This window comes from Malania oleifera, chromosome 13 (assembly GCF_029873635.1).
Source record: "Malania oleifera isolate guangnan ecotype guangnan chromosome 13, ASM2987363v1, whole genome shotgun sequence".
Lineage (NCBI taxonomy): Eukaryota > Viridiplantae > Streptophyta > Magnoliopsida > Santalales > Ximeniaceae > Malania > Malania oleifera.
In genome coordinates, this window is record NC_080429.1 from 6,928,878 (window position 1) to 6,950,678 (window position 21,801).

Below are 21,801 nucleotides of genomic sequence, written 5' to 3' on the forward strand. Positions count from 1 at the left end.
ATTTATAAATTTAGTATATTTTTTGATACTCTTTCTCATTTTTCTTAATAACTAAACATAAAAATTAGAATTCCCTTACATTTTTCTTTTCTTTCTTTAATATTTTGTGAGTTACAAACTGCCTAAATGATTTTGGAAACTAATTTGCAACCTTCCCTTTTACGCATTTTCTATATTTTTGAATTTGAGAAAAAAAAAACCTGTGGTCTGTTTGGCGACGTGAATTTGGAAGGATGTATTTGAATTTGGGAATCTTAAATCTGTATCCCTTCTCTCTTGAAGCTCTCTCGACAGAAATCCCTCGAATCTCCAAGCGCAGAGATGCTCCCTCTTCCACCCCCCCCCATCCCTTCTCTTGACGATCCCTCGAAACTCCAACGTGAAGCTGCTCGTCTCTCCCTCGAACCTTCAACGGGAAAGCTGTTTTCCCCTGCATCCTCGTCGTTCTGTCCAATCCTTGTGTGCGATCGTATGTGTGCAGACTGCGGAGTACCCCCAACTCTTTCACTTCAGGTACATCTGATCTCTCTCTCTCTCTGCCGGACATACATATGATGGTCAAATGGATTGTCATGATGTGAATAAAGGCCCTGTGCATTCTATTCCTTCATTCGGAGAATCTTGGGAAACAACTAAAGCTTATGGAATCTGCCTTTCCTTTTTTATAAGACTGAAGTGAGTGAAAAGACGAATACCCATTAAATTGAGTGATAAGTTTTGAGGAAAAGCAAAGACTGCGTGGAAAAATTAACTGAGATCAATCGTGTAGAGGGAAAAGAAAGAAGCTGAGAGGAAGGAAAAAATTACTTTGCATTCTTGATAAAATTTAGTACTGTGTATACAACTGAAATCTAAGCTTTTGTATACGAGGAGTAAAATAAAATAACTTCTTAACTAACATGCTAACTTCATAACTAACTAACTAATATTGTTAACTTCACATATCAACACTCCTCCTCAAGATGGAGTGTATATATTTTTCACTCCCATCTTGGAATGGAAAAATATAAACTGTGGTGATGCCAATGCCTTGGTAAAGAATTCTGCTAATTGATGCTTTGAATTCACATGAAGAGTATGTAGTATTCCAGCTTGAATTTTCTCCCTAACCAAATGACAATCAATCTCAATGTGTTTTGTTCTCTCATGAAACACTGGGTTGGTTGCTATATGTAGAGCAACTTTGCTATCACAGAAAAGCAATGCTGGTGAGGTATGATGGATACCAAATTATTTAAGCAAAACAAGTAATCAAGTTAATTCACATGCTGTACAACCAAGAGCCCTGTATTTAGCTTCAGCTGATGATCTTGATACAATGTTTTGTTTCTTTCATTTCTAAGAAATAAGAGAATCACCCAAGAAAACACAAAATCCTGTAATTGATTTTCTTGTTTCAGGACTTGTTGCCCAATCTGAATCTGTGAGAGTCCCTTTTAAGTATCTCTACACCTGATATGCAGCATCCAAATGAGGCTGTGCTGGCTTATCCATAAACTGAGCCAGAATATGGACTGAATATGCCAAGTCTGGCCTGATAATAGTAAGGTAAAGCAACCTCCCTACTAACCTTCGATAGATGGTAGGATCTTCTAATAAACCATAGTCTGTATTAGTAAAGCGCAAGCTAGGATTTATAGGTGGTTTAGCTAGTTTACAACCAATGAAACCTGAATTAGTTAACACTTCAAGAGCATAGTGCCTTTGACAAACAGAAATGAATTTAGATGTTTGGGCCACTTCCAATCCAAGGAAGTATTTCAATTCTCCAAGATCTTTAATCTTAAACTCAGCATGAAGAACATTCTTGATGTCTTGCATAACTTGAATATCATTGCTTGCTACTATCATCCACATAAACAAGCAAAGCAATAAAGGAACTTGTAGTAACTTTAGTAAACAAAGAGTAGTCACACTTAGATTGTGAAAAACCATGAGTCAAAAGACAATGTGATAACTTGTGAAACCATTGGCGAGAAGCTTGCTTGAGTCGATATAACGACTTAAGAAAATTTCATACTCCTGTCTCCCCCTCACTTCCATAACCTGGAGGAAGTGACATGTATATTTCTTCATCTAAATCTCCATGAAGAATAACATTATTAACATGTAATTGATGTAAAAACCAACCTTTCACAGCAGCAATAGCAAGCAAACAATGACCACTAGTGAGTTTAGCAACAAGAGAAAAAGTATCAAGAAAATCCAAACCTTATTGTTGAGTGTACCCCTTAGCTACAAGTTGAGCTTTGTATCTTTCAATGGTAACATCTGACTTATATTTAATTTTGTACCCCCATTTGCACCCAATAGGATGTTTATCAGGAGGTAAACTAGTGAGAATTCAAGTATGATTTTCTTCAAGAGCAGCTAATTCAACTGACATAGCATGACGCTAATGAGGAAATTGCATAGCATGTGAAAAAGTTTTAGGTTCGATATTGGAAGACAAGGAAATAGTATAGGCTTTGTATGTAGAGTACAAGTTGGAGTAAGAAAGATAAGAAGACAAAGGATAAGAAGTACATACCTTGGAAGGAGCAACTGCTGCAAGGGAACCAAGGTCTGAAGCAGAACTGCTGAGATGACAATGATACCGGTGCAAATAATTTGGGGGATGTCTCTGTCTAGTGGACCTTCGAAGGGAGAGAACATTATCAGTGGCAGAATTAGTACTTGGAGAAGAATGATGTGGTTGTGTGTTGCTGGAATCTGAGATAGAATCAGAAAATGGAACTGGTAAAACAAAAGAATCTAAAGAAACTACAGGTTGTGATGAAGTAGGAGCAGGATTACACCTATAGGGAAATATGGTTTCATGAAAAACAACATCCCGAGACAAAAAAATTGTATGAGAATGTAAGTCATAGAGTTTATATCCCTTTACACCAAAAGGATAACTAAGAAACAAACACTTGCAAGCTCGGGAATCAAATTTGCTTCTATGGGCAGAAAGAGTACTAGCAAAACAAAGGCACCCAAAAACCTTGAAATGAGAGTAATAAGGTTTGTTAGAGGAGGACTTTGTAAGGAGATTTATTTGAAAGAAGTGGAGTGGGTGATCTGTTAATAAGATAAGCAGCTGTTAAGACACAATCACCCCAGAAACATAAAGGCAGATTAGCTTGAAATCTGAGCTTGAGCCACTTCCAACAAATATCTATGTTTTCTTTCCACAATCCCATTTTGCTGAGGAGTTGCATTACAGTTGCTTTGATGAATGATACCCTTAGAAGCATAATAATTGGTCATATTGAACTCTAGACCATTATCACTTCTAATGGTTTTAACTTTATGATTGAATTGTGTTTCAACAAGAACAAAGAAAGAAAGTAGCTTAGGTCAAGTTTCAGATTTATGTTTTAGCATATAGACCCAAGTTGCCCGTGAAAAATCATCCACAATTGTAAGAAAATATTGAAAACCTTCCAAGGTGGAAGTAGAAAAAGGACCCCATATGTTAGTATGAATGATTTCAAATGGTGCTGTAGTAACATAATTACTTAGAGGAAAAGATAAACGAGCTTGTTTTGCATAATGGCATATATCACAAATATTTGCACAAGGAGAATTGATAACAAAATCGTGTTTATTCAACAAACAATGTCTAGCATGTGATGGATGACGTAGATAATAATGCCATATGTCAAAGGATGAGGATTGGAAACAATTGTATTGGCTATAGAAACATTAGCTACAGAAAATACATTTGAAATAGAAACATCAGCTACAACAGATGCTGATGGCTTAGATGGCAGCAAGTAATAAAGTCCATCTTGTTGTTCACCACCATCATCCTCCATGCACATAGGTCTTGAATGAAGCATGATTTATTCAAGAAAGCAGCAACATAATTAGTAGAATGAACAAGCTTACTAATTGATAAAAGATGGAATGAAAAAGATGGAACACATATAACATTAGTCAGGGTTAAAGTATCATAAATTTTGACTATGCCTATGTGTGTAACGCTGACTTTGTGACCATTTGGAAGGGTCACAAAAGTAGATTGAACAGGTGAATATGAATGTAAGAAAGAAACAAAGCTGACCATATGGTCAGTTGCACCAGTAACAATGATCCAAGGTGCCTTAGAAGAGTTGTTTTCAACCTTGTTGATGAATGAAGAGAAATGTTGAAAATTAATAGCAGTGAAGATACTATGTTGAGGAGAAGGTAATATACCTGATTTGTTAAGGAATGTTTGAGAATTTTGCTGAGTACCTACTTGTCACGGTCCGACTATTTTCACACCGTTGTGAAGGGCCGTGCGGCGCTAGCTAAAGCACTCTTGCTTAACTAGCTAGCCTATCGTTTACCAACATTCATCCACGAAACACTTTCATTAACATTCATTCAGATAGCAGCGGAAACAATAATCAATTTATGAAAGCCGTGGCAAGCAAGCAGTAAACATTGAAGCAAACATAATTCATTAACAAATCCTCCGTTGACATGTTGTACTTAGGGAGGGAGGCAAGTAGGCTAAGCACTTTGACAATTGCTAGTGAGTTTTATAATGACTGATGAACACTCACCCTCCCCCGAAGAGCTTTCTGGGCTATTCCCACTCTGGCACTAGGAAACATCAAAGTGACCGAGGAGTCATACTGCCTTATTTAGCGTACAAAGACTCTATTAGCAGAAAATAACCCTACACTAGTATTTATATAATGGAAACTCATCATAAGCACACGAGATAAGCGGTCACAGGCAAGCATAATGCCCTGAACAAGCTTAGCTCGTGACATTCTCCCCACTTATGCGATTGACGTCCTCGTAGACTTTTGGCGATAGGTACACTTTAACTTTGTCCACGAATGGCTTCAAATCTTCCGCAGAAATTCAGCTGATTTTTTTGTCATCAAGACACTTCCATTTCACTAGGAACTTCTGTCGCTTCTTCCTTAAGGATATGAACTTTCTATCTGCAAGGATCTCTTCAACTTCATGTCTGTCAAGTTGCACTGTCTTCAATTTTGTGCTTTTTGACTGACTTCTGCTCAGGTCGTTGGTGTTGGCGTTAAATGGCTTGAGGCAACTGACATAAAAGTGCGGTCTTATCTCCTGATCTGCCCACTTCTTCATTTGTTTAGAAGCTTTCTCCAGATAGGCTTGGGCAAACTCTGCATTCAGTCTCCATTCTCTGGTGAAGATGCACACCTTGGGACTCTTTCGTCTGTACGGCTTGCCCACTGTGTGAGGTAACAACAACAGCTGGCCTATAACAAGCTCAATAGGGCTCTTGTTGGTTGTTGAGCGCCTTTGGGCATTGCCACATAATGGAGCCACATCAAGTAGTTGCACGCCATTCTTCTGGTTGTCATTGACAAAATGGCTCAAGTACTCATCTAGCAGCTCTCTGAATCTCTTCATCTGTCCGTCTGTCTGTCGGTGATAACACGAAGAGATGTCAAGATGTGACTTGAATATCCTGAAACACTCTGTTAAGAAGTTGTCAGTGAACATTAAATCTTGGTCACAAATAATAACTTGGGGAAAACCCCAATATCTCACAATAGTCACAAGGAACAATTGTGTCGTCCCCTCTACCAAACAATACTTCGGTGCGGCCAAGAAAGTACCATACTTCTTCCGCTCCCCCTTGTCTTGTTGGCAAGTGAGACAAGTTTTGGTATAATCAACCACATTATCCCGCGTGTGCGGCTAATAATACCTCCCCAGTAGTCCTGTCATTGGAATCATTCTCCGCGAATATCCCTTAACGAACTTCCTGCAAAGTTTAGTAAGGCCAAGAAAGGAACGCAACTCCTTCACTGTCGTGGGGATCTTCCGTTCTTGAATCATCTTTACCTTCTCCATACCCCTCCAGATATGACCTTGTTCAACCACTTGACCAAGGAATTTGTTGCTCCGTCGAGTGAAAGAGAAATTCTCCTTCTTCACATTCAGACTGTTGAACACCTTCCGTAGATGTTCTTCATGTTTCCTCTGAAATAACACCGATTCTCCCAACGGTGTTTTGGAAGGGCGAACACATCCTGCTTCCAATTCATCAAGTTGTTTCCCCAACTCTACTATCTCTCGAGGCGCAATCCGACATGGCCCTTTAGCAGGTGATTTCACTTCTGATAACAACTCGATCTCATCCTCCACAGTCCGTTGTGAAGGCAAATTGTGAGGCAGCTTATTCAGCAAAACCTCCTTATACTCATCCAACACCGCTTGGATGGTCATAGGCTCCAACTCTTGGCCTACTTCTTTGTCTACCACCACCGTGGCTAGATGTATTTGCTCACTCTTACCCAATCCTTCATTGAGTTGTATGGCTGAAAGGGACTTCCCGTCGTTTCCTTTCGTTGCAACGACTTGCACCATGCACCAGTGATCTCCCATCAGACATAGGAAACTAGCCGAAGGCATCAACACTGCCCTCGTCCCCCTTAGGAACTCCATTCCTAGAATGACTGGAAAGTCATCCAATGACACCGCTGTGAAATTCGCATGACCTTCCCACTGTCCAAACTTTATAGCCACTTGCTTGGCTACTCCTAGAGTAGGCTGGGTTACAGAGTTAACTGCTTTCATGCGTCCTGTATCATTCTCTAAGGATAAGTTGAGTTTCCATGCTTCCAACTGCGAAACAAAATTATGACTAGCCCCTGTATCCACCATAGCGCAAGTACTCTTCCCATTTATTATCAAGTCCACAAACATTAACCCTTTTGCTCGTGTAACTTTTGGTGTTTTTGCCTGCTTTTCCAATGCGTTCACTAGCCGCACTAAAGCCACCCTCGGGGCACCATCCTCTTCCTCATCGTCTTCCACTTCCTGCTCTACAATGGAAGCCTGTAAGGCATTAAGTGATGCTTTGTGAGGGCACTCAAAAACTTTATGAGGCCCACTACACAAGTAGCACAAAATTTTACTCTTCCCCTTTCCATCCTTTCCATTGGGTGTGTTGAATCCTTGAGACGACGAAACTTCCTTTGAGGTTGATGAGTTAGGGTCGGCTCCCCCACTCTTGGGTTTGCCTCTTGAAAGAATTTCCACCGTTTCTCTCTCTGCCAAACCGTTTGGACGAAAAGGTAGCATCACCAGCGTAGTCAGTCAAGCGTTCTGCAGCCGCTTGTGCAGTTGAGAACTCTTGAACCCTTTGCCTATGAAGTTCAGTTCTTGCTCACGGTTTCATCCCCTCAAGAAAATAGAACAACTTGTCCTTCTCCGACATATCCCGAATATCTAACATTAAAACAGAAAATTGTTTCACATATTCTCTGATCGACCCCGTATGCTTGAGACCTCTTAGTTTTCTCCGTGCATTATACTCAACATTCTCAGGAAAGAATTGGGCCTTGAGCTCTCTCTTCAAGTCTGCCCAACTATCAATTACATAGCTTCCATTTTCAATTTCTCTGTACTTGGTACGCCACCACAGTTTGGCATCACCAAGTACATGATCGCAGTATCGACCTTTGCCTGTTCTGAGGCCATCCTCACAACGCGAAAGTACTGCTCCACATCAAACCAGAAGTTCTCTAACTTCTTGGCATCTTGAGCACCCCCATATGTCCTGGGTTCTGGCACCTTGGTCTTGCTAACTCCTGGAGTGTTGGAGTTCCCCATAGCAAGAACCATCAGATTCACCTTTGCATCCAGATCAGCTATCTGCGACTGCAAAGTTTCAATTGTGTGGCGAAAGTCTTCTGACAAGTCGCCTATCAAACCTGTTTGATGTTTTTGTGATCCCATCACCTCATCAATAAGTTCTCTTATCTAGGTCACCTCTGCGGCCATAGTGTTGGTTGTTGTCTCAACCTGTGCTTCCAGCATACTGATCCTCTTAGCAGTGTTTGGTGCCATGGTCACTTACCAAAGCTTCCCAAATCCAACAACGAAGGCAATCGAATTCATGTAGCAACTCAACCTTGGGCTCTCACCAAGTGTCACCGACTCAGCTCTGATACCAAATGTCACGGTGCGACTATTTTCACACCGTTGTGAAGGGCTGTGCGGCGCTAGCTAAAGCACTCTTGCTTAACTAGCCAGCCAATCGTTTACCAACATTCATCCATGAAGCACTTTCATTAACATTCATTCAGATAGCAGCGGAAAAAGTAAACAATTCGTGAAAGCCGTGGCTAGCAAGCAGTAAACATTGAAGCAAACGTAATTCATTAACAAATCCTCCGTTAACATGTTGTATTTAGCGAGGGAGAAAAGTAGGCTAAGCACGTTGACAATTGCTAGTGAGTTTTACAATGACTGATGAACACTCACCCTCCCCTAAAGAGCTTTCTAGGCTATTCCTACTCTGGCACTAGGAAACATTAAAGTGACCAAGGAGTCATACTGCCTTATTTGGCTTACAAAGACTCTACTAGCAGAAAATAACCCTACATTAGTATTTATATGATGGGAATCCATCCTAAGTACACGAGATAAGCAGTCACAGGCAAGCATAATGCCCCGAACAAGCTTTGTTCGTGACAACATGTCACGGTCCAACTATTTTCACACCGTTGTGAAGGGTCGTGCGGCGCTAGCTAAAGCACTCTTGCTTAACTAGCCAGCATATCGTTTACCAACATTCATCCACGAAGCACTTTTATTAACATTCATTCAGATAGCAGCGGAAAGAATAATCAATTCATGAAAGCCGTGACAAACAAGCAGTAAACATTAAAGCAAACGTAATTCATTAATAAATCCTCCGTTGACATGTTGTACTTAGCGAGGGAGCCAAGTAGGCTAAACACGTTGACAATTGCTAGTGAGTTTTACAATGACTGATGAACACTCCTATTTGATGAACCATTGTAGGTTTAACTGCGGAATTATGTGAATCAAGCATAGAGAGAAGCTGTTGACACTGCTCTTGAGTAAAAGGCAATGAGGATCCTTCAGAAATTTGTGCTCCTTGTGAAATGGTATTAGAAAAATTACCATTAACATAATTAATTTGAGACTTTGTAGACTTGCAACTAGGAGGGTATCCATGAAGTTTATAGCATTTCTCCTTGGTATGCCCCATCATGCCACTGTGGCTACACACTGGTTTAGGTTTCGAAGAAGCCTTATATCTTGAATTGTTTTTTTGGAAATTCTGTTGTTGAGTAGTAGAAACCAGAGCAATAGAATCAAGATTGACAAATTTCCATTAGGATGAACACTACGCTGTCTTTCTTCTTGCAGGATCAAAGAAAAAACTCTATTCATATCAGGAATTGGCTCTATTAGCAAAATCTGAGATCGAACACTTGCATAAGTGTCATTAAGTCCCATCATGAAACACACACATATTCTCGTTGCCGATATTCAAGAACAGCATTCAAGACTTCACAATTACAATTTCTTGAATAACCACAAGGAGGCTAGGGCATGTAATTCATCAATTCATCCCAAAGAGTCTTCAAACCAGTGAAGTATGCACTTATGGAGAGATCATCTTGCACCAGATTTCCAATTTCCTTCTGAATCTGAAAAATTCATGGTGCATTAGTTTGCAGGTAACGTTGCTGCAAATCACACCAAAGTTCTTTTGCAGTATCAATATAGATACAACTCGCTACTATCTCCTTTGATACAGAATTGAGTAACCATGAGAAGACCATATCATTACACCATAACCAAGCATTATGTGCTGGGTATGAAAAATCAGACGGCAAGGTAAAGACTTCCATCAATGAAGCCAAGTGTCACGGACCGCCAATTTAAACTCAATTAATGGGCCGTGCGTCACTCGTCTAGCCTCTCCCTCAATGAGTCAGCCAACAACTACAAATTCAATCCGGCTGTCATGAACACTTGAGAGAGAGGCTTTTAAAAGCTGAAGGCATGAAATATCAGTTTCTAACAATAATGATTTCATGAAGACAATCGACTTTCATACTTAATGACATGTGGAGCTAGTTGTCAAATTCAATCAACAAGACAACCACACGAGCCATCATCTGAATAATTCAACATCCAGTATATAAATCCCTGGTGAGGGCAAGTGAAAACATCTCTCCTCCCCATTTAACTGAGGTCACACTGTCAACCCCTAACATTCTCCCCCACTCACTCTATTGACAACCTTGTCGATGTATTTGTAAGAAGACTTTCCACTCTTGCTGTTGGTGACCTTCGTCATTGACTACATGTCTACTAGGTTATACTCTACGTATTTAGCATCTACACTATATGACTCATCCAAGGTATGAGAGAAATACACCCACCGACTTATAAAGAACTGAAAAGGGATACAACTCACCCACTATTCGAAGTAACTACTACAACTGTCTGGTAAAGAAATGAAAAAGGATAAGACTCATCGATTGTGTGAGATGACTATGACAACAGACAGTTAAGGATCTAAAAAAGGATACGACTCATCAACTATGTGAGGTATCTATGATTATCGACTGGTAAAGAAATGAAAAGGGTCTATGACTCATCCATTTCAGTTGGTTGTCTTCTGGGTATTGAAATCTACTGAAACTCTCATTGTAGCATCGTTCAAGTCGTCAGAGGCTTGCAATTATCTATCTTAACTTGGTCAGAGTGTGCAATGTTCACCCTACCTACCCTTTTTTGTGTGTTTGGCGTGTCACGCTACCTACTTTCCTAGGTACCTATGATTATCGACTAGTAAAGAAATGAAAAGGGTCTACGACTCATCCATTTCAGTTGGTTGTCTTTTGGGTATTGAAATTTACTGAAACTCTCATTGTAGCGTCGTTCAAGTCATCAGAGGCTTGCAATTATCTATCTTAACTTGGTCAGAGCGTGCAGCGTTCACCCTACCTACCCTTTTTCGCGTGTTTGGCGTGTCACGCTACCTACTTTCCTAGGTACTTGGCGGGAACCATTATCCTTTCTCTACCATACCAACCGAAGCATGTATTATTTACCCTGCCAACCCTTTAGCGTTTGGTGTGACACCCTACCTACTTTCTTGGGTGCTTGTTGTGAACTATTACTCTTTCTCTACCATGTTGACTTACAGAGCATGCAGCGTTCACATTGCCTTCCCTTTGCACTTTTGTGTGGCACCTTGCCTACTTTCCTGGGTGCTTGGTGTGAACCATTACCTTCTCTCTGTAGTCTTACTGGAAGTCCTCTGCTCACTTACCCATCAAATTGTCATGGATTCTTTTTCCATCCTCTGTACGCGCAATATAAGCAACGATCTCAATTAACTTCCGTAGGGCGGCCTCAAGCTCTATTGGCACAAACCCATGGGATTCTAGATTGCATCCGACCTCGATGTCTTTCAACCTATTCAAGGCTTCCGACAGCTTAATATTCTCTGACAGACCTCAAGCTCTATTGGTCTGTTTCCTGCAGTGAGGCCTCAAGCTCTATTGGCACTACCTTTTGGGACAATGAATGGCATTACACCCTTGATATGTTTTAGCCTACTCAAGGCTTCCAATAACTCAATATTCTTTGGCAGACCTCAAGCTCTATTGGGGAAGCCTCAAGCTCTATTGGCACTGTTCCTTGGGATTATGGATGGCATCATGCCCTCAATGAGTTTCTGACTACTTAATCCTCCTTTCGAATACCACAAACTCTGTTTGTCTTTCTCCGTCAAGAGATGGGAGATGGCATCATGCCCTCTATATTTTTCACCCTTTTCTTGTGGCTTCCAACTACTCCATACCAGGGATTCTTATACATGGAGTGAGGTACTCTAGTTCCACAATTCTATTTTCAAAATCAATTTTCTCTTTGGCGGCTTCAAATTCTATTGGCACACCTTTCTCTTGAGTTATCCCTTGCTTTACATGCCTTCACATCGTTCTGTTTTACAAAATTTTGAAGTCTCATTTTCCAACTTAGAGTGTTCACGCCCACCGGGTTCACGCACACCGTGCTCTGATACCAACTGTCACGGATTGCCAATTTAAACTCACTTAACGGGCCGCGCGGCACTCGTCGAGGCTCTCCCTCGATGAGTCAGCCAACAACTACACATTCAATCCGACTACCATGAACACTTGAGAAGTTTTCGAAAGCCATCATAGGCATGAAATATCAGTTCCAACAATAATGAATTCATGAAGACAAACGACCTTCATACTCAATGACATGTGGAACTAGTTGTTATATTCAATCAACATGACAACCAACGAGCTATCATCCGAATAATTCAACATCCAGTATAAAAATCCCCGACAAGGGCAAGTGAAGGCATCTCTCCTCCCCATTTAATTGAGGTCACACTGTCAACCCCTAACACCAAGCTTATTCTTTGATTGTAGAGCAATTTGCATTGATCGACACCAAGTATGATAATTTTCTCCAGTTAAAGGTTGTGTAACCAGCTGAATGCCAGGATTTTCAGTATTTTTGAGATGATAAGGACTTGAAGAATCATCTGCAGGATTGACAGAGGAGACAGAGAAAGAGGACGCCATTAATGATAATCAAGTTACCTTCCTTCTAGCCTCAAGAAACTCCTGGGACCTTCAATTAAGGAGGTTGGCTTCAATTGCCAGAATTCATTACTCCCTCTTGATTCACCAGCTTGTGTAAAATGGATTGGAAGAGCAGCAATTGATCTCATAATTACTCTGATACCATGTGGAAAAATAAACTGAGATCAATCATGTAGAGGGAAATGAAAGAAGCTGAGAGAAAGGAAAAATTTACTCTGCATTCTTGATAAAATTCAGTACTGTGTATACAACTGAAATCTAAGCTTTTATATACAAGGAGTAAAATAAAATAACTTCTTAACTAACATGCTAACTTCATAACTAACTAACTAATATTGTTAACTTCACATATCAACAGACTGCATCCAAAATACACAAATGATCACCGCGATTGCTCTCATTATTGGCGTAAATTCAAGTCCTCCTTTGGTTTTGGTCTTTTCTTCGTGGGGGAAAAGAACTTGATTGAATAAATGTAATCCGAAAAATAGTAACACATGGATGCATCCTGCCCTGCTTGTAATCCGAAAAAAAATTATAATAAAGAGGGAAAATAAAGGAAAAAAATTATAATTTTTCTTTGCTTTGAAGGTATTAAAAGATAGGATAAGGTACTTGTTGTAATTGGGTTTATCCCGAGAGAGAGATGTTGGAGCAGAAGCTGATTGCTTCTCTCCAGTTTGGTTTAATTGTGGCTGATGAGAACTTCCTACCAGTGTAACTGTATTGATATGTTTCATGTTGCATAATTTGTTTTCTTAAATTTAGATTTTTCTGCTAGTGGTACGGTCTTTTATGCAGGGGTCTGTTTGGTATTTCTATTACGTTCAAATGCTAGGGATGACAGAGACTCTCTTTTGTTTTATTGGGTTCTGAACCTTTCCCATCCTTCGATTTTCTGCAGTACTGACTTCTTTAATTGCCTGCAGGAAATATTATTCATAGCTGACAAGAGGTCTTCCTTCTTTTGAATCAGCCTCTCCACTTGCCTTTGCAGTTCTGTTATGCATTGAATCACTCGTCCGACTGTGGCTGGTCTGCGTAACTTTTTCTATACCAGTTAAAAATTAATTCTCAAGAAAAATTTCCAATTTTTTTTTTCCAAATTTGAACTATGAATTTGAGGGTGATACTTCTCTAGCTAGTAGAAAATCTCATGCATGAATGGAAATTGCATTTCTAGAAATAAAATATTACTGATCATCTAGAAATTCAAAAATGTTCAAAATAATAGTATAATAATACTATAATGCTGCTAAATCTGTATACTGTATGTACATTGAGTTTGTAATTTCTTTTTTCGCTTCCCTAACAGGTTATTGTTGCTGTTTCTAAACTCATTTCTTTGTTTGTACCTTGATTTTGTAATACCTTATGTTAAGGTATACATCCTTTCTGCTGATGGTCTAAACTTCCAAAGTACATGTACACTAGAATATAATTGCTAATGTTAATTATAATTGCTAATGTTGGGACTTCCAAACTGCTGATGGTATACATCTCTCTGAATATCACACATAAGATGCAAATAATGATACAATAAGATAAAGTGTCTGGTTGCATGAAAGGGGATGATGCTGAATTTTTGGAATATGATAGCCTTATATATGTATTAAACAGTTACCTACAACATGTAATTGAAACAGTGGCCCACCTGCAAATAGTATACTGAAAATACCAAAGAATATCATTGCACAGATTTATGGATTATGAATCGAATAACATACATGAATACCATACATGTAATTGTTGTGTGTTTTGTATGTTTAGTTGGAGCAAGACTCCAAACAATCCAAATGCAGAGCAGTGTGGCAGTTTGGCTACTTTGTTTTTTTGTATTTTTTATAGGAGTTTGCCAGGTTGATATCCAAATATATTGGAGGGCTTTCTAACAATAATAGGTTGTTTCTCTCTCTTTTGTTTTGTTTGTGGAAGCACTGGAAGGAGATCTTTTGTCTGCTTCCCTTTGCGCTCTTCTCTGTTTAATAAATTTTCTTTGTTGATAAAATAAAAAGCTATATGAATAACAACCGCTATCATTAAATATAAAGTAACACATTTTTGTTTTGTGCTATGTTGGGGCTTCTGAAAAGACTACTGATTCATTTCTGTTTGATTTAGGCACTTAAGTGACATCCCTCAGCTGGAGTTTTTGTTCTGAGGCAGTTTTTGGAACAGTGCTTTGATTGTAGCTTCTTATGGGACATTTTTTTGGAAGCTTTCGTCTAGAAAAAAATGATTTCATTTTGCTTATCAGCCTTATAAAATTGCATCAGCCGAAAGAGTGGAATAAATGAAGTGAACTTGACATGATATTGTTACATTTACCCCCTGTTAGCGAGTTAGAAATTCAGTTTCGATTTGTGCCACCGCTAAATATCCACTAATGAGGGTTCCATTCCTATAGTCCAATTGAATTTTGTTGCTATGTTTCTTGTTCATAATTCTTATCATTTTGCATTCAGAAAGTCTATGTTGTCTTCAATTTGTGACATGTTATATTCTAATGTTCCATTTGGTGGTGTGTTGGGATGATATTATTAGATTTTAACATTTTTTTTAAAACTTGTTATTGAACTCTACTAGATTTGAATTTCTTTAATTGGGATTGTAAAAACAATATTATTTTAAATTTTCAGTTCAAGTATTTGGTTGATTATCTCTCTCTCTCTCTCTCTCTCTCTCACACACACACACACTTTAATTCTCATTTGATATTTTGAATGTTAGTTTTTTGTTTTTTTTTTTTTTGCATTTCAGGCATTTTTATAATTATATATATTTTTAGATAATTAAATTGAAATCAGAATTCACAGGTTCTTAAGGTATCCAAACAGTGAATTTATAAATACATGCATTCAAATTCACAGCCTTTAAGAATTACCAAACAATGAATTCGTAAATGCATGTATTTCAAATTTAAGACTGAAATACATGAATTTAAAATACACGTCAAATGCAAATTCACATTCCCAAACACAACCTTAATAAGTCTCATCCTGCTGGAGTATCTAATTTTCACACCTCACACCTACTGCGCAGGGAGAAGGGGCCGTCCCTGCATGATATCTTGAGATTTCTTCTCAGTGATTGAAGATTGGTCGATTCATGGGCCCAGTCTGGGAGACAAGGTGCCAAGGTGCTTACGGTGGCAGGTGTAGAGGAAAGGGTATGGAGAGGAACTGGACTACCATGGAAGGCTTGGTTCTTTCCTGTGGGTCACCAACTTGGGGTGCAGAATGTGTCTGCTTCTTGAGAAGCAACTTTATTGGTTCTTTGCTCGACTGAAAGATGAACAATGGCTGAGAGACTTTACATTGCCAAGCGACATCTTTTTCTGCAATTAGCCCAAGATTTGACAAACACCAACCCAATCAATCATGCTTGTGAAGTTTCTTGAATGAAAGGACAATTCGAGGACAGGCAAGTCAATGATACCCACAACTTGAGTAAAAGCTCATGCCCATGAAATTATTGGGGCTTCTACGGAGTTCTGATCTGTCTTGATGACTAGCTTATTTTATCTAAATGCTGAAACTCATTTAATTCAAACTGTTTGTGCTATTGCGGTGAAGGGACATTGGAATTGTCTCCTGACACCCAGGATTGGGTCTAATATCACCTCAACAATCATGAACCAGGTATTGCTTCATCTCTCACTATTTGATTATGGTTCTTCTCTTTCTTGGGCATTATTTAAATGGGTAGAATCCATTCCTAACTATAAGCATTCTTTGCAAACATCTTGGACGATGATTCACATTCTCACTAAGCAAAAACACTTCAAAACAGCACAAAACTTGCTGGAAAAGATTGCATATAAGGATTTTTTATCGTCTCCGTCAGTTTTGAATGCTCTTATGGATACGCATGATGACCCGGATAGGAATTCCCAAATTTTAAGCTGGCTTGTGATCTTCTATGTTAACTTAAAGATGAACCAAGATGCAATCCAGGTTTTTGAGCACATGCGGGTGAAGAGCTTGAAACCCCATTTGCATGCTTGCACCGTGCTTTTAAATTCATTGGTGAAGGAGAGATTGACTGATATGGTATGGAAAGTTTATAGGAAGATGCTTCGAGTGGGTGTTGTTCCTAACATCCACATCTTCAACGTGTTGATCCATGCTTGTTGCAAGTCTGGGGATGTGGAGAAGGCAGAACAAGTTTCGGGTGATATGGAGAACAAGTTTATTGTTCCTGATCTTTTCACTTACAATGCATTAATTTCATTGTATTGCAAGAAGGGTATGCACTATGAAGCCTTTTCTGTTCAAGATAGAATGGAAAGAGCAGGAGTGCATTGTGACATTGTAACTTATAATTCCCTTATTCATGGGTTCTCTAGAGAAGGTCGAATGAGAGAAGCTGTAAGGCTATTTAAGGAAATCAAAGGCGTTTCTCCCAACCATGTTACATACACTACTCTAATTGATGGGTATTGTAGAATGAATGACCTTGAAGAAGCATTAAGATTGCGTAAGGTAATGGAGGATGAAGGGTTGTATCCTGGAGTTGTTACTTACAATGCGATCCTTCGTAAATTGTGTGAGGAGGGCAGGATTAGAGATGCAAATAAGCTCTTGAATGAAATGGGTGAGAGGAAGGTTAATGCAGATACTGTCACTTGCAACACATTGATAAATGCTTATTGCAAGATAGGCGATATGATATCTGCATTGAAAGTAAAAAATAAATTATTGGAAGCTGGGTTGAAGCCAGACCAGTTTACTTACAAGGCATTGATTCATGGTTTCTGCAGAGTTTTGGAGATGGACAGTGCTAAAGAGCACTTATTTCAGATGCTTGATGCAGGATTTTCTCCTAGTTATTGCACATATTCTTGGCTTGTAGATGGTTACTGCAACCAAGATAATGAAGAAGCAGTTATTACACTCCTCGATGAGTTTGTGAGTAGAGGTCTCTGCCTTGGCCTCTCAGTGTATAGGGCACTTATAAGAAGGTTTTGCAAGAAAGGAAAGGTCGATTATGCTGAAAGAATATTTGGTCTTATGCAATGGAAGGGTCTATCAGGAGATAGTGTTATATACACTGCTCTTGCATGTGCTTACTTCAAAGCAGGGACTTCAATGGCTGCTTCAGATGTGTTAGATGAGATGGCTAAGAGGAGATTGATGATAACTGTTAAGATATACCATTCTTTCAGAGATTCTTATGCTGGGGATAACAGCTTGTTAGATCCATTTTGGGATCATGTGGTTGAGAGGGGTTTAATGTCAAAAAATATTTCCAAGCATCTGTAGTGTTTGCACTCATGGCTGAACCCTGAAGTTCACACTGAACTTGCAGGCTTATGTAAATCACAATGTACGAGCTATGCTGCCCCAATGTCATCCTAGCTCCAATTCAAGTCTGAAGGAGAACCAAGAGGCGAGAGAGAGAACCTGAGGCGGTGAAGCCTGAAGCCTGAAGGTGAACCTAAATCTTTTTCTTCTTCTTCTTCTTCTTCTTCTTCTTCTTCTTCTTCTTCTTCTTTGTTTTTGACATATTTTCTTCCTTTTTCAAAGGCAAACGATGATAGGAACTTTTGTTAAATTTTACTGAATCCCTAGTTTCTCGTGTTATAAGTTTCTTCAAACCTGTTTTACTGGCAGTGGAATCCAACTTCTTGTTTAGAAAGCACATAATAGCTGTAATTTTGTGGAATAAAAAAGTTGTGGGAATGTTGAGAGTGGTGCCGGTGCAGCTGGAGTGCATGGTACCAGTAGCTGTAATTTCAATGGTGTTGTGAGGTGTAATCGGAAATGAACATGGGATACAACAGTTGAGTCATGGACCTTGGGGCAACCATTGCTTCATTACCATGTTTAACAACCACCTAACCTAATATCATATGCTTTAAGGTTTTTAGCTAAAAAAATATTTCTGAGAACAGCCTTTTTGTGTTGTAATGTGTTTTTTTTCTTGATTAAAAATTGGATGTAAAATGACTGATGTTCTTTGTCACATATTCCCTTTAATACATCAGTTTAAGAATGGAACTTTCTTTATCTACTCGGTGTCTTGCATTCTTTTTCCTTGCTTGTTTATGATTGGTCATTTTTGTTTTTGTTTCCTTCCTTTTCTTTATGCTAATATTTTTGTTTTGTTTTTGGATACAATTCCCAATTTACAGCATTGTTCAGAATGTGGTTGTATTTCCTCCTTGTCCTTTACTTGAAATTGCTTGATTATTTCTTTGACGCAGGAAAACTAGGAGATCTGTTATCGAAAACGATGAGACACTCGCCACAACTTATGCTTGCAGTCAGGAAATGAACAGAATGGATTTATCCCGAGTCCTTTAGAAAGGCATGCCCCTGATCCACCCAAATTTTATGTTAATAATTCCAGAATCCATTTTCCATTTTTTTTTTTTGGGCTTCATGACAGTCTTCTGCAGTCAAACTCACTTGTTTCACCTGGTGAACACCAGGTGATTTTGAACAAAATGCAGTTTTTTGCTGCAAACTTAATTAGAGTGCACTTGATGGAATTTTGTGTCAAAGTTGGAGGTTCTTTGGAGTTCTAATTAGAGGCTGTTACATAACCCTGTAAATTTTTTTCAGACTAAAAAAGTTGATTTTTGTTTTTTTATCCTTTTAAAAATAGGGGTACTACACGAGGACTTTCCAAGAGGTCATTCATCTTAGTACTACTCTCGCCTAAGTACGCTTAATTACGGAGTTTTGATGGAATTCAGTGCATTAGTGCTGGTATGACTGCATCCAATAAACCTAGAGTATTTGCTTAAATTGTAACAAGAGCATTTTATAGATTTATTGTGGATCAGCTCCTTTTCCGAACCTCACACACGCGGGAGCTTTGTCAACGGGGCTGCCTTTCCTGCCAAAAATGCTGGATGCTAATTGAGGCATGGGCATTGCACTAATTAAAAATGATTTTATTCCAGGGAAATGCAATCCCCATCATAAAAGACCAATGATAATTTTTGCTTTAGGGTTTCATCTGTTATGCAAACTCGCACTTGTTAAATTTCTTGCGTTTGAGAATAGGAAAGTGGAGTTTATATTTCCCTTCTTTTCGCCCAGTCACTGTTTAGCCCATTATGAAAATTAGAACTCTTTAAATGTTGCATTTCCTCTTATTCTTTTCACTTGCAACCCTAATATGTATATTTAGCCCATTTTGTTTTCTCCTATAAGCCTATAATTTTTAGGGACAATGCTTATCCAGCCCAAGCATTACTTAATTAGAATAAAATAGTTGCAACTTAGGGTGAGTTTGATCTCTATTTTTTGGCTCAGTTTCCTCTTTTTAAAGTGAAAGCTAGATCTATTGTGTTTTTGGAAAATTTATAGAAGTTACGAATTTGAAACTTTAAAAAGCAGAAGGGTGAGCTTTTGGTTGGAAGATAATTTTATGATATTGGTTTATAAAAATATTTTTTGATAAATAATTTAAAAATAATTTTAAATCATATTATTCATATATTTTAATTTTTAAAATTTATGTTATTAAATATTAAACTTATATTTTGATAAATAATTTAACAGAAACATCCATACATTTATATACCTATTTTAGTTATTTTAAATAATATCTTATAACTTTTTTACTAAACACTCAACATCAATATTTTCTTTTGAATAATTACTTTTTCGAAGAGGGGTTAAATAATTTTTGCAGTTATTTAGAAAATTTCTTTTCATTAATTTTTTTTTTTAAAAAATCCTTTTAAAAAGGCATACCAGGCTAAACTAAACTTTAATAGTTGATAGTAAACCTTGAACAAGGAATAAAAAAGGGTAAATTTCACATATTGGATGAATTGAACGTCGATTCCCAAATGGCTGAGATGACATTTGTTAAAGCTACAATACATTGGGACGAATTACCTTGACCATGAAAAAGTTTTTTTTTTTTAATGTGATTTAAAATTAATGAAAAAAATTATTTATATATTTAAACAATTTCTTTACTCTTTACTTTTTACTTTTTACTTTTTAATACAAATGTTGAAAAATTTAAAAATCAGTTTAAATTTTTCTAATTTTTTTAATAACTAAAAATTAAGAAACAAAAGTTGTGAAATATAATCTTAGCTGTTTCCATCATTTAAAAAAAAAAAAAAAATAATTATCATAAGCTATTATCACATTGTTTTTTTAAGGGATCAATTGGAACCATTTATGCAAAAGTATTTTTCAGAAAAAAGTTTTGAATTTACTAACTGCTGAATTAAAAAAATGTTGAAAGTTATAAGTGATGTTTGATTATGTTTAAAATAAGTGGTACTTGGACACTTACTTTTATTATATGACCTTATAAGATTATTTGTAAACATATTTTAAAATACAACTCCGCCTGTGATGCACTTAATGTCCTAATTTTTTCACACACGGTCGGTCCTAAGCCCGGGTAAAGGAGGAGGGATGCGTTAGGTAGCTGACAGTCAGTGTAAAATTTGTCAGATCACTATGATATGAATCTTTTCCTAATATTTGTTGGGGTGTCCCCTACGAGTGACACGTCGCACTTGAACCACTTGTGTGTAGCGAAAAATGTGCGAGGGTGGGCTAGGTCGTCGCCCCAAAGCGACGTGCCGTGTCGGCGCCCTAAGAACGGTGTTAAGTATGTGAGAGTTCCCACATCATTCTGGACGTGGGTAGGTAAAGACGTTAGTTCAGGGAATTAGGATTAGATTAGCAACTTGGAATATAGAGGCACTTATGGGTAAAAACATAGAAAATGAGGATACAATGATCAGAAGAAGAATTAATATAATTTGCTTTTAAGAAACTAAGTGGGTGGGGGAAAAAGTTAGAGAAAATGATAAATTAGGATATAAACTTTCGTGCATTGGAAAAGAAAAACACAAGAATGAAGTAGACATTATAAACAAAAACTTAAAAGATAGCAAGATGACATTAGGACAAGAGATAATAAATATCGCTCCCAGGGCGTGGTTCAGTTGGCAGGGCGAATCCTGGGAGTGCCTCTCACGAGGTTAGGGCTTTCTCCCCTCCCGGGTTCGATTCCTGCTGTTGGGTTCCTGATTTACCTCCTCATGGTGTTGTGGGGCCACTCCATGGGGCATGGGATTAGTCGCGGACCGTCAAAACGGACGTGGACACCCAGGACGTCACCTTAAAAAAAAAAAAAGAGATAATAAATATCATTAGTACTTATATTCCTTAAGTCGGCTTAATAGAAAATCTTAAGAGACAATTTTGGGAAGATATGGATAGTATTATACAAGGCATACCAGGGACTGAGAAAATATTTATAGGAAGAGATCTAAATGGACACGTTGGAAGAGATAATAAAAATTATTAGAGGATATATAAAGGATATGGATATGGAGACAAAAATGAGTATGAGGAGATGATCTTAGACTTTGCTATGCCATATGATTTTAGTATAATAAATACTTGTTTTAAGAAAAGAG

General features: G+C 38.2%; 1 protein-coding gene and 1 pseudogene across 7 annotated transcripts; one reads left to right on the top strand and one right to left on the bottom strand.

Annotated features, from left to right (window-relative positions):
- Positions 1-189: 189 nt before the first annotated feature.
- LOC131146584 (pentatricopeptide repeat-containing protein At5g38730-like) lies at positions 190-18,885 on the top strand. 7 transcript variants are annotated; one of them, XR_009134409.1, is made up of 5 exons: positions 225-513; positions 13,319-13,424; positions 15,432-15,812; positions 15,965-17,822; positions 18,598-18,885. XR_009134409.1 is itself a non-coding variant. In XM_058096260.1 (3 exons), the coding sequence occupies exon 3, from the start codon at positions 15,896-15,898 to the stop codon at positions 17,651-17,653; it is 1,758 nt and encodes a 585-aa protein (XP_057952243.1). In that variant the 5' UTR covers positions 225-513; positions 13,319-13,424; positions 15,432-15,895; the 3' UTR covers positions 17,654-18,404. The 7 variants fall into 7 exon arrangements, 1 of the variants encoding a protein (XP_057952243.1); XR_009134407.1 differs by having other exon boundaries at positions 214-513; positions 15,432-17,822; XR_009134408.1 differs by having other exon boundaries at positions 13,319-13,448; positions 15,432-17,822.
- A 115-nt stretch (positions 18,886-19,000) lies between these two features.
- Positions 19,001-19,119, bottom strand: LOC131147083 (5S ribosomal RNA; annotated as a pseudogene).
- Positions 19,120-21,801: the final 2,682 nt, after the last annotated feature.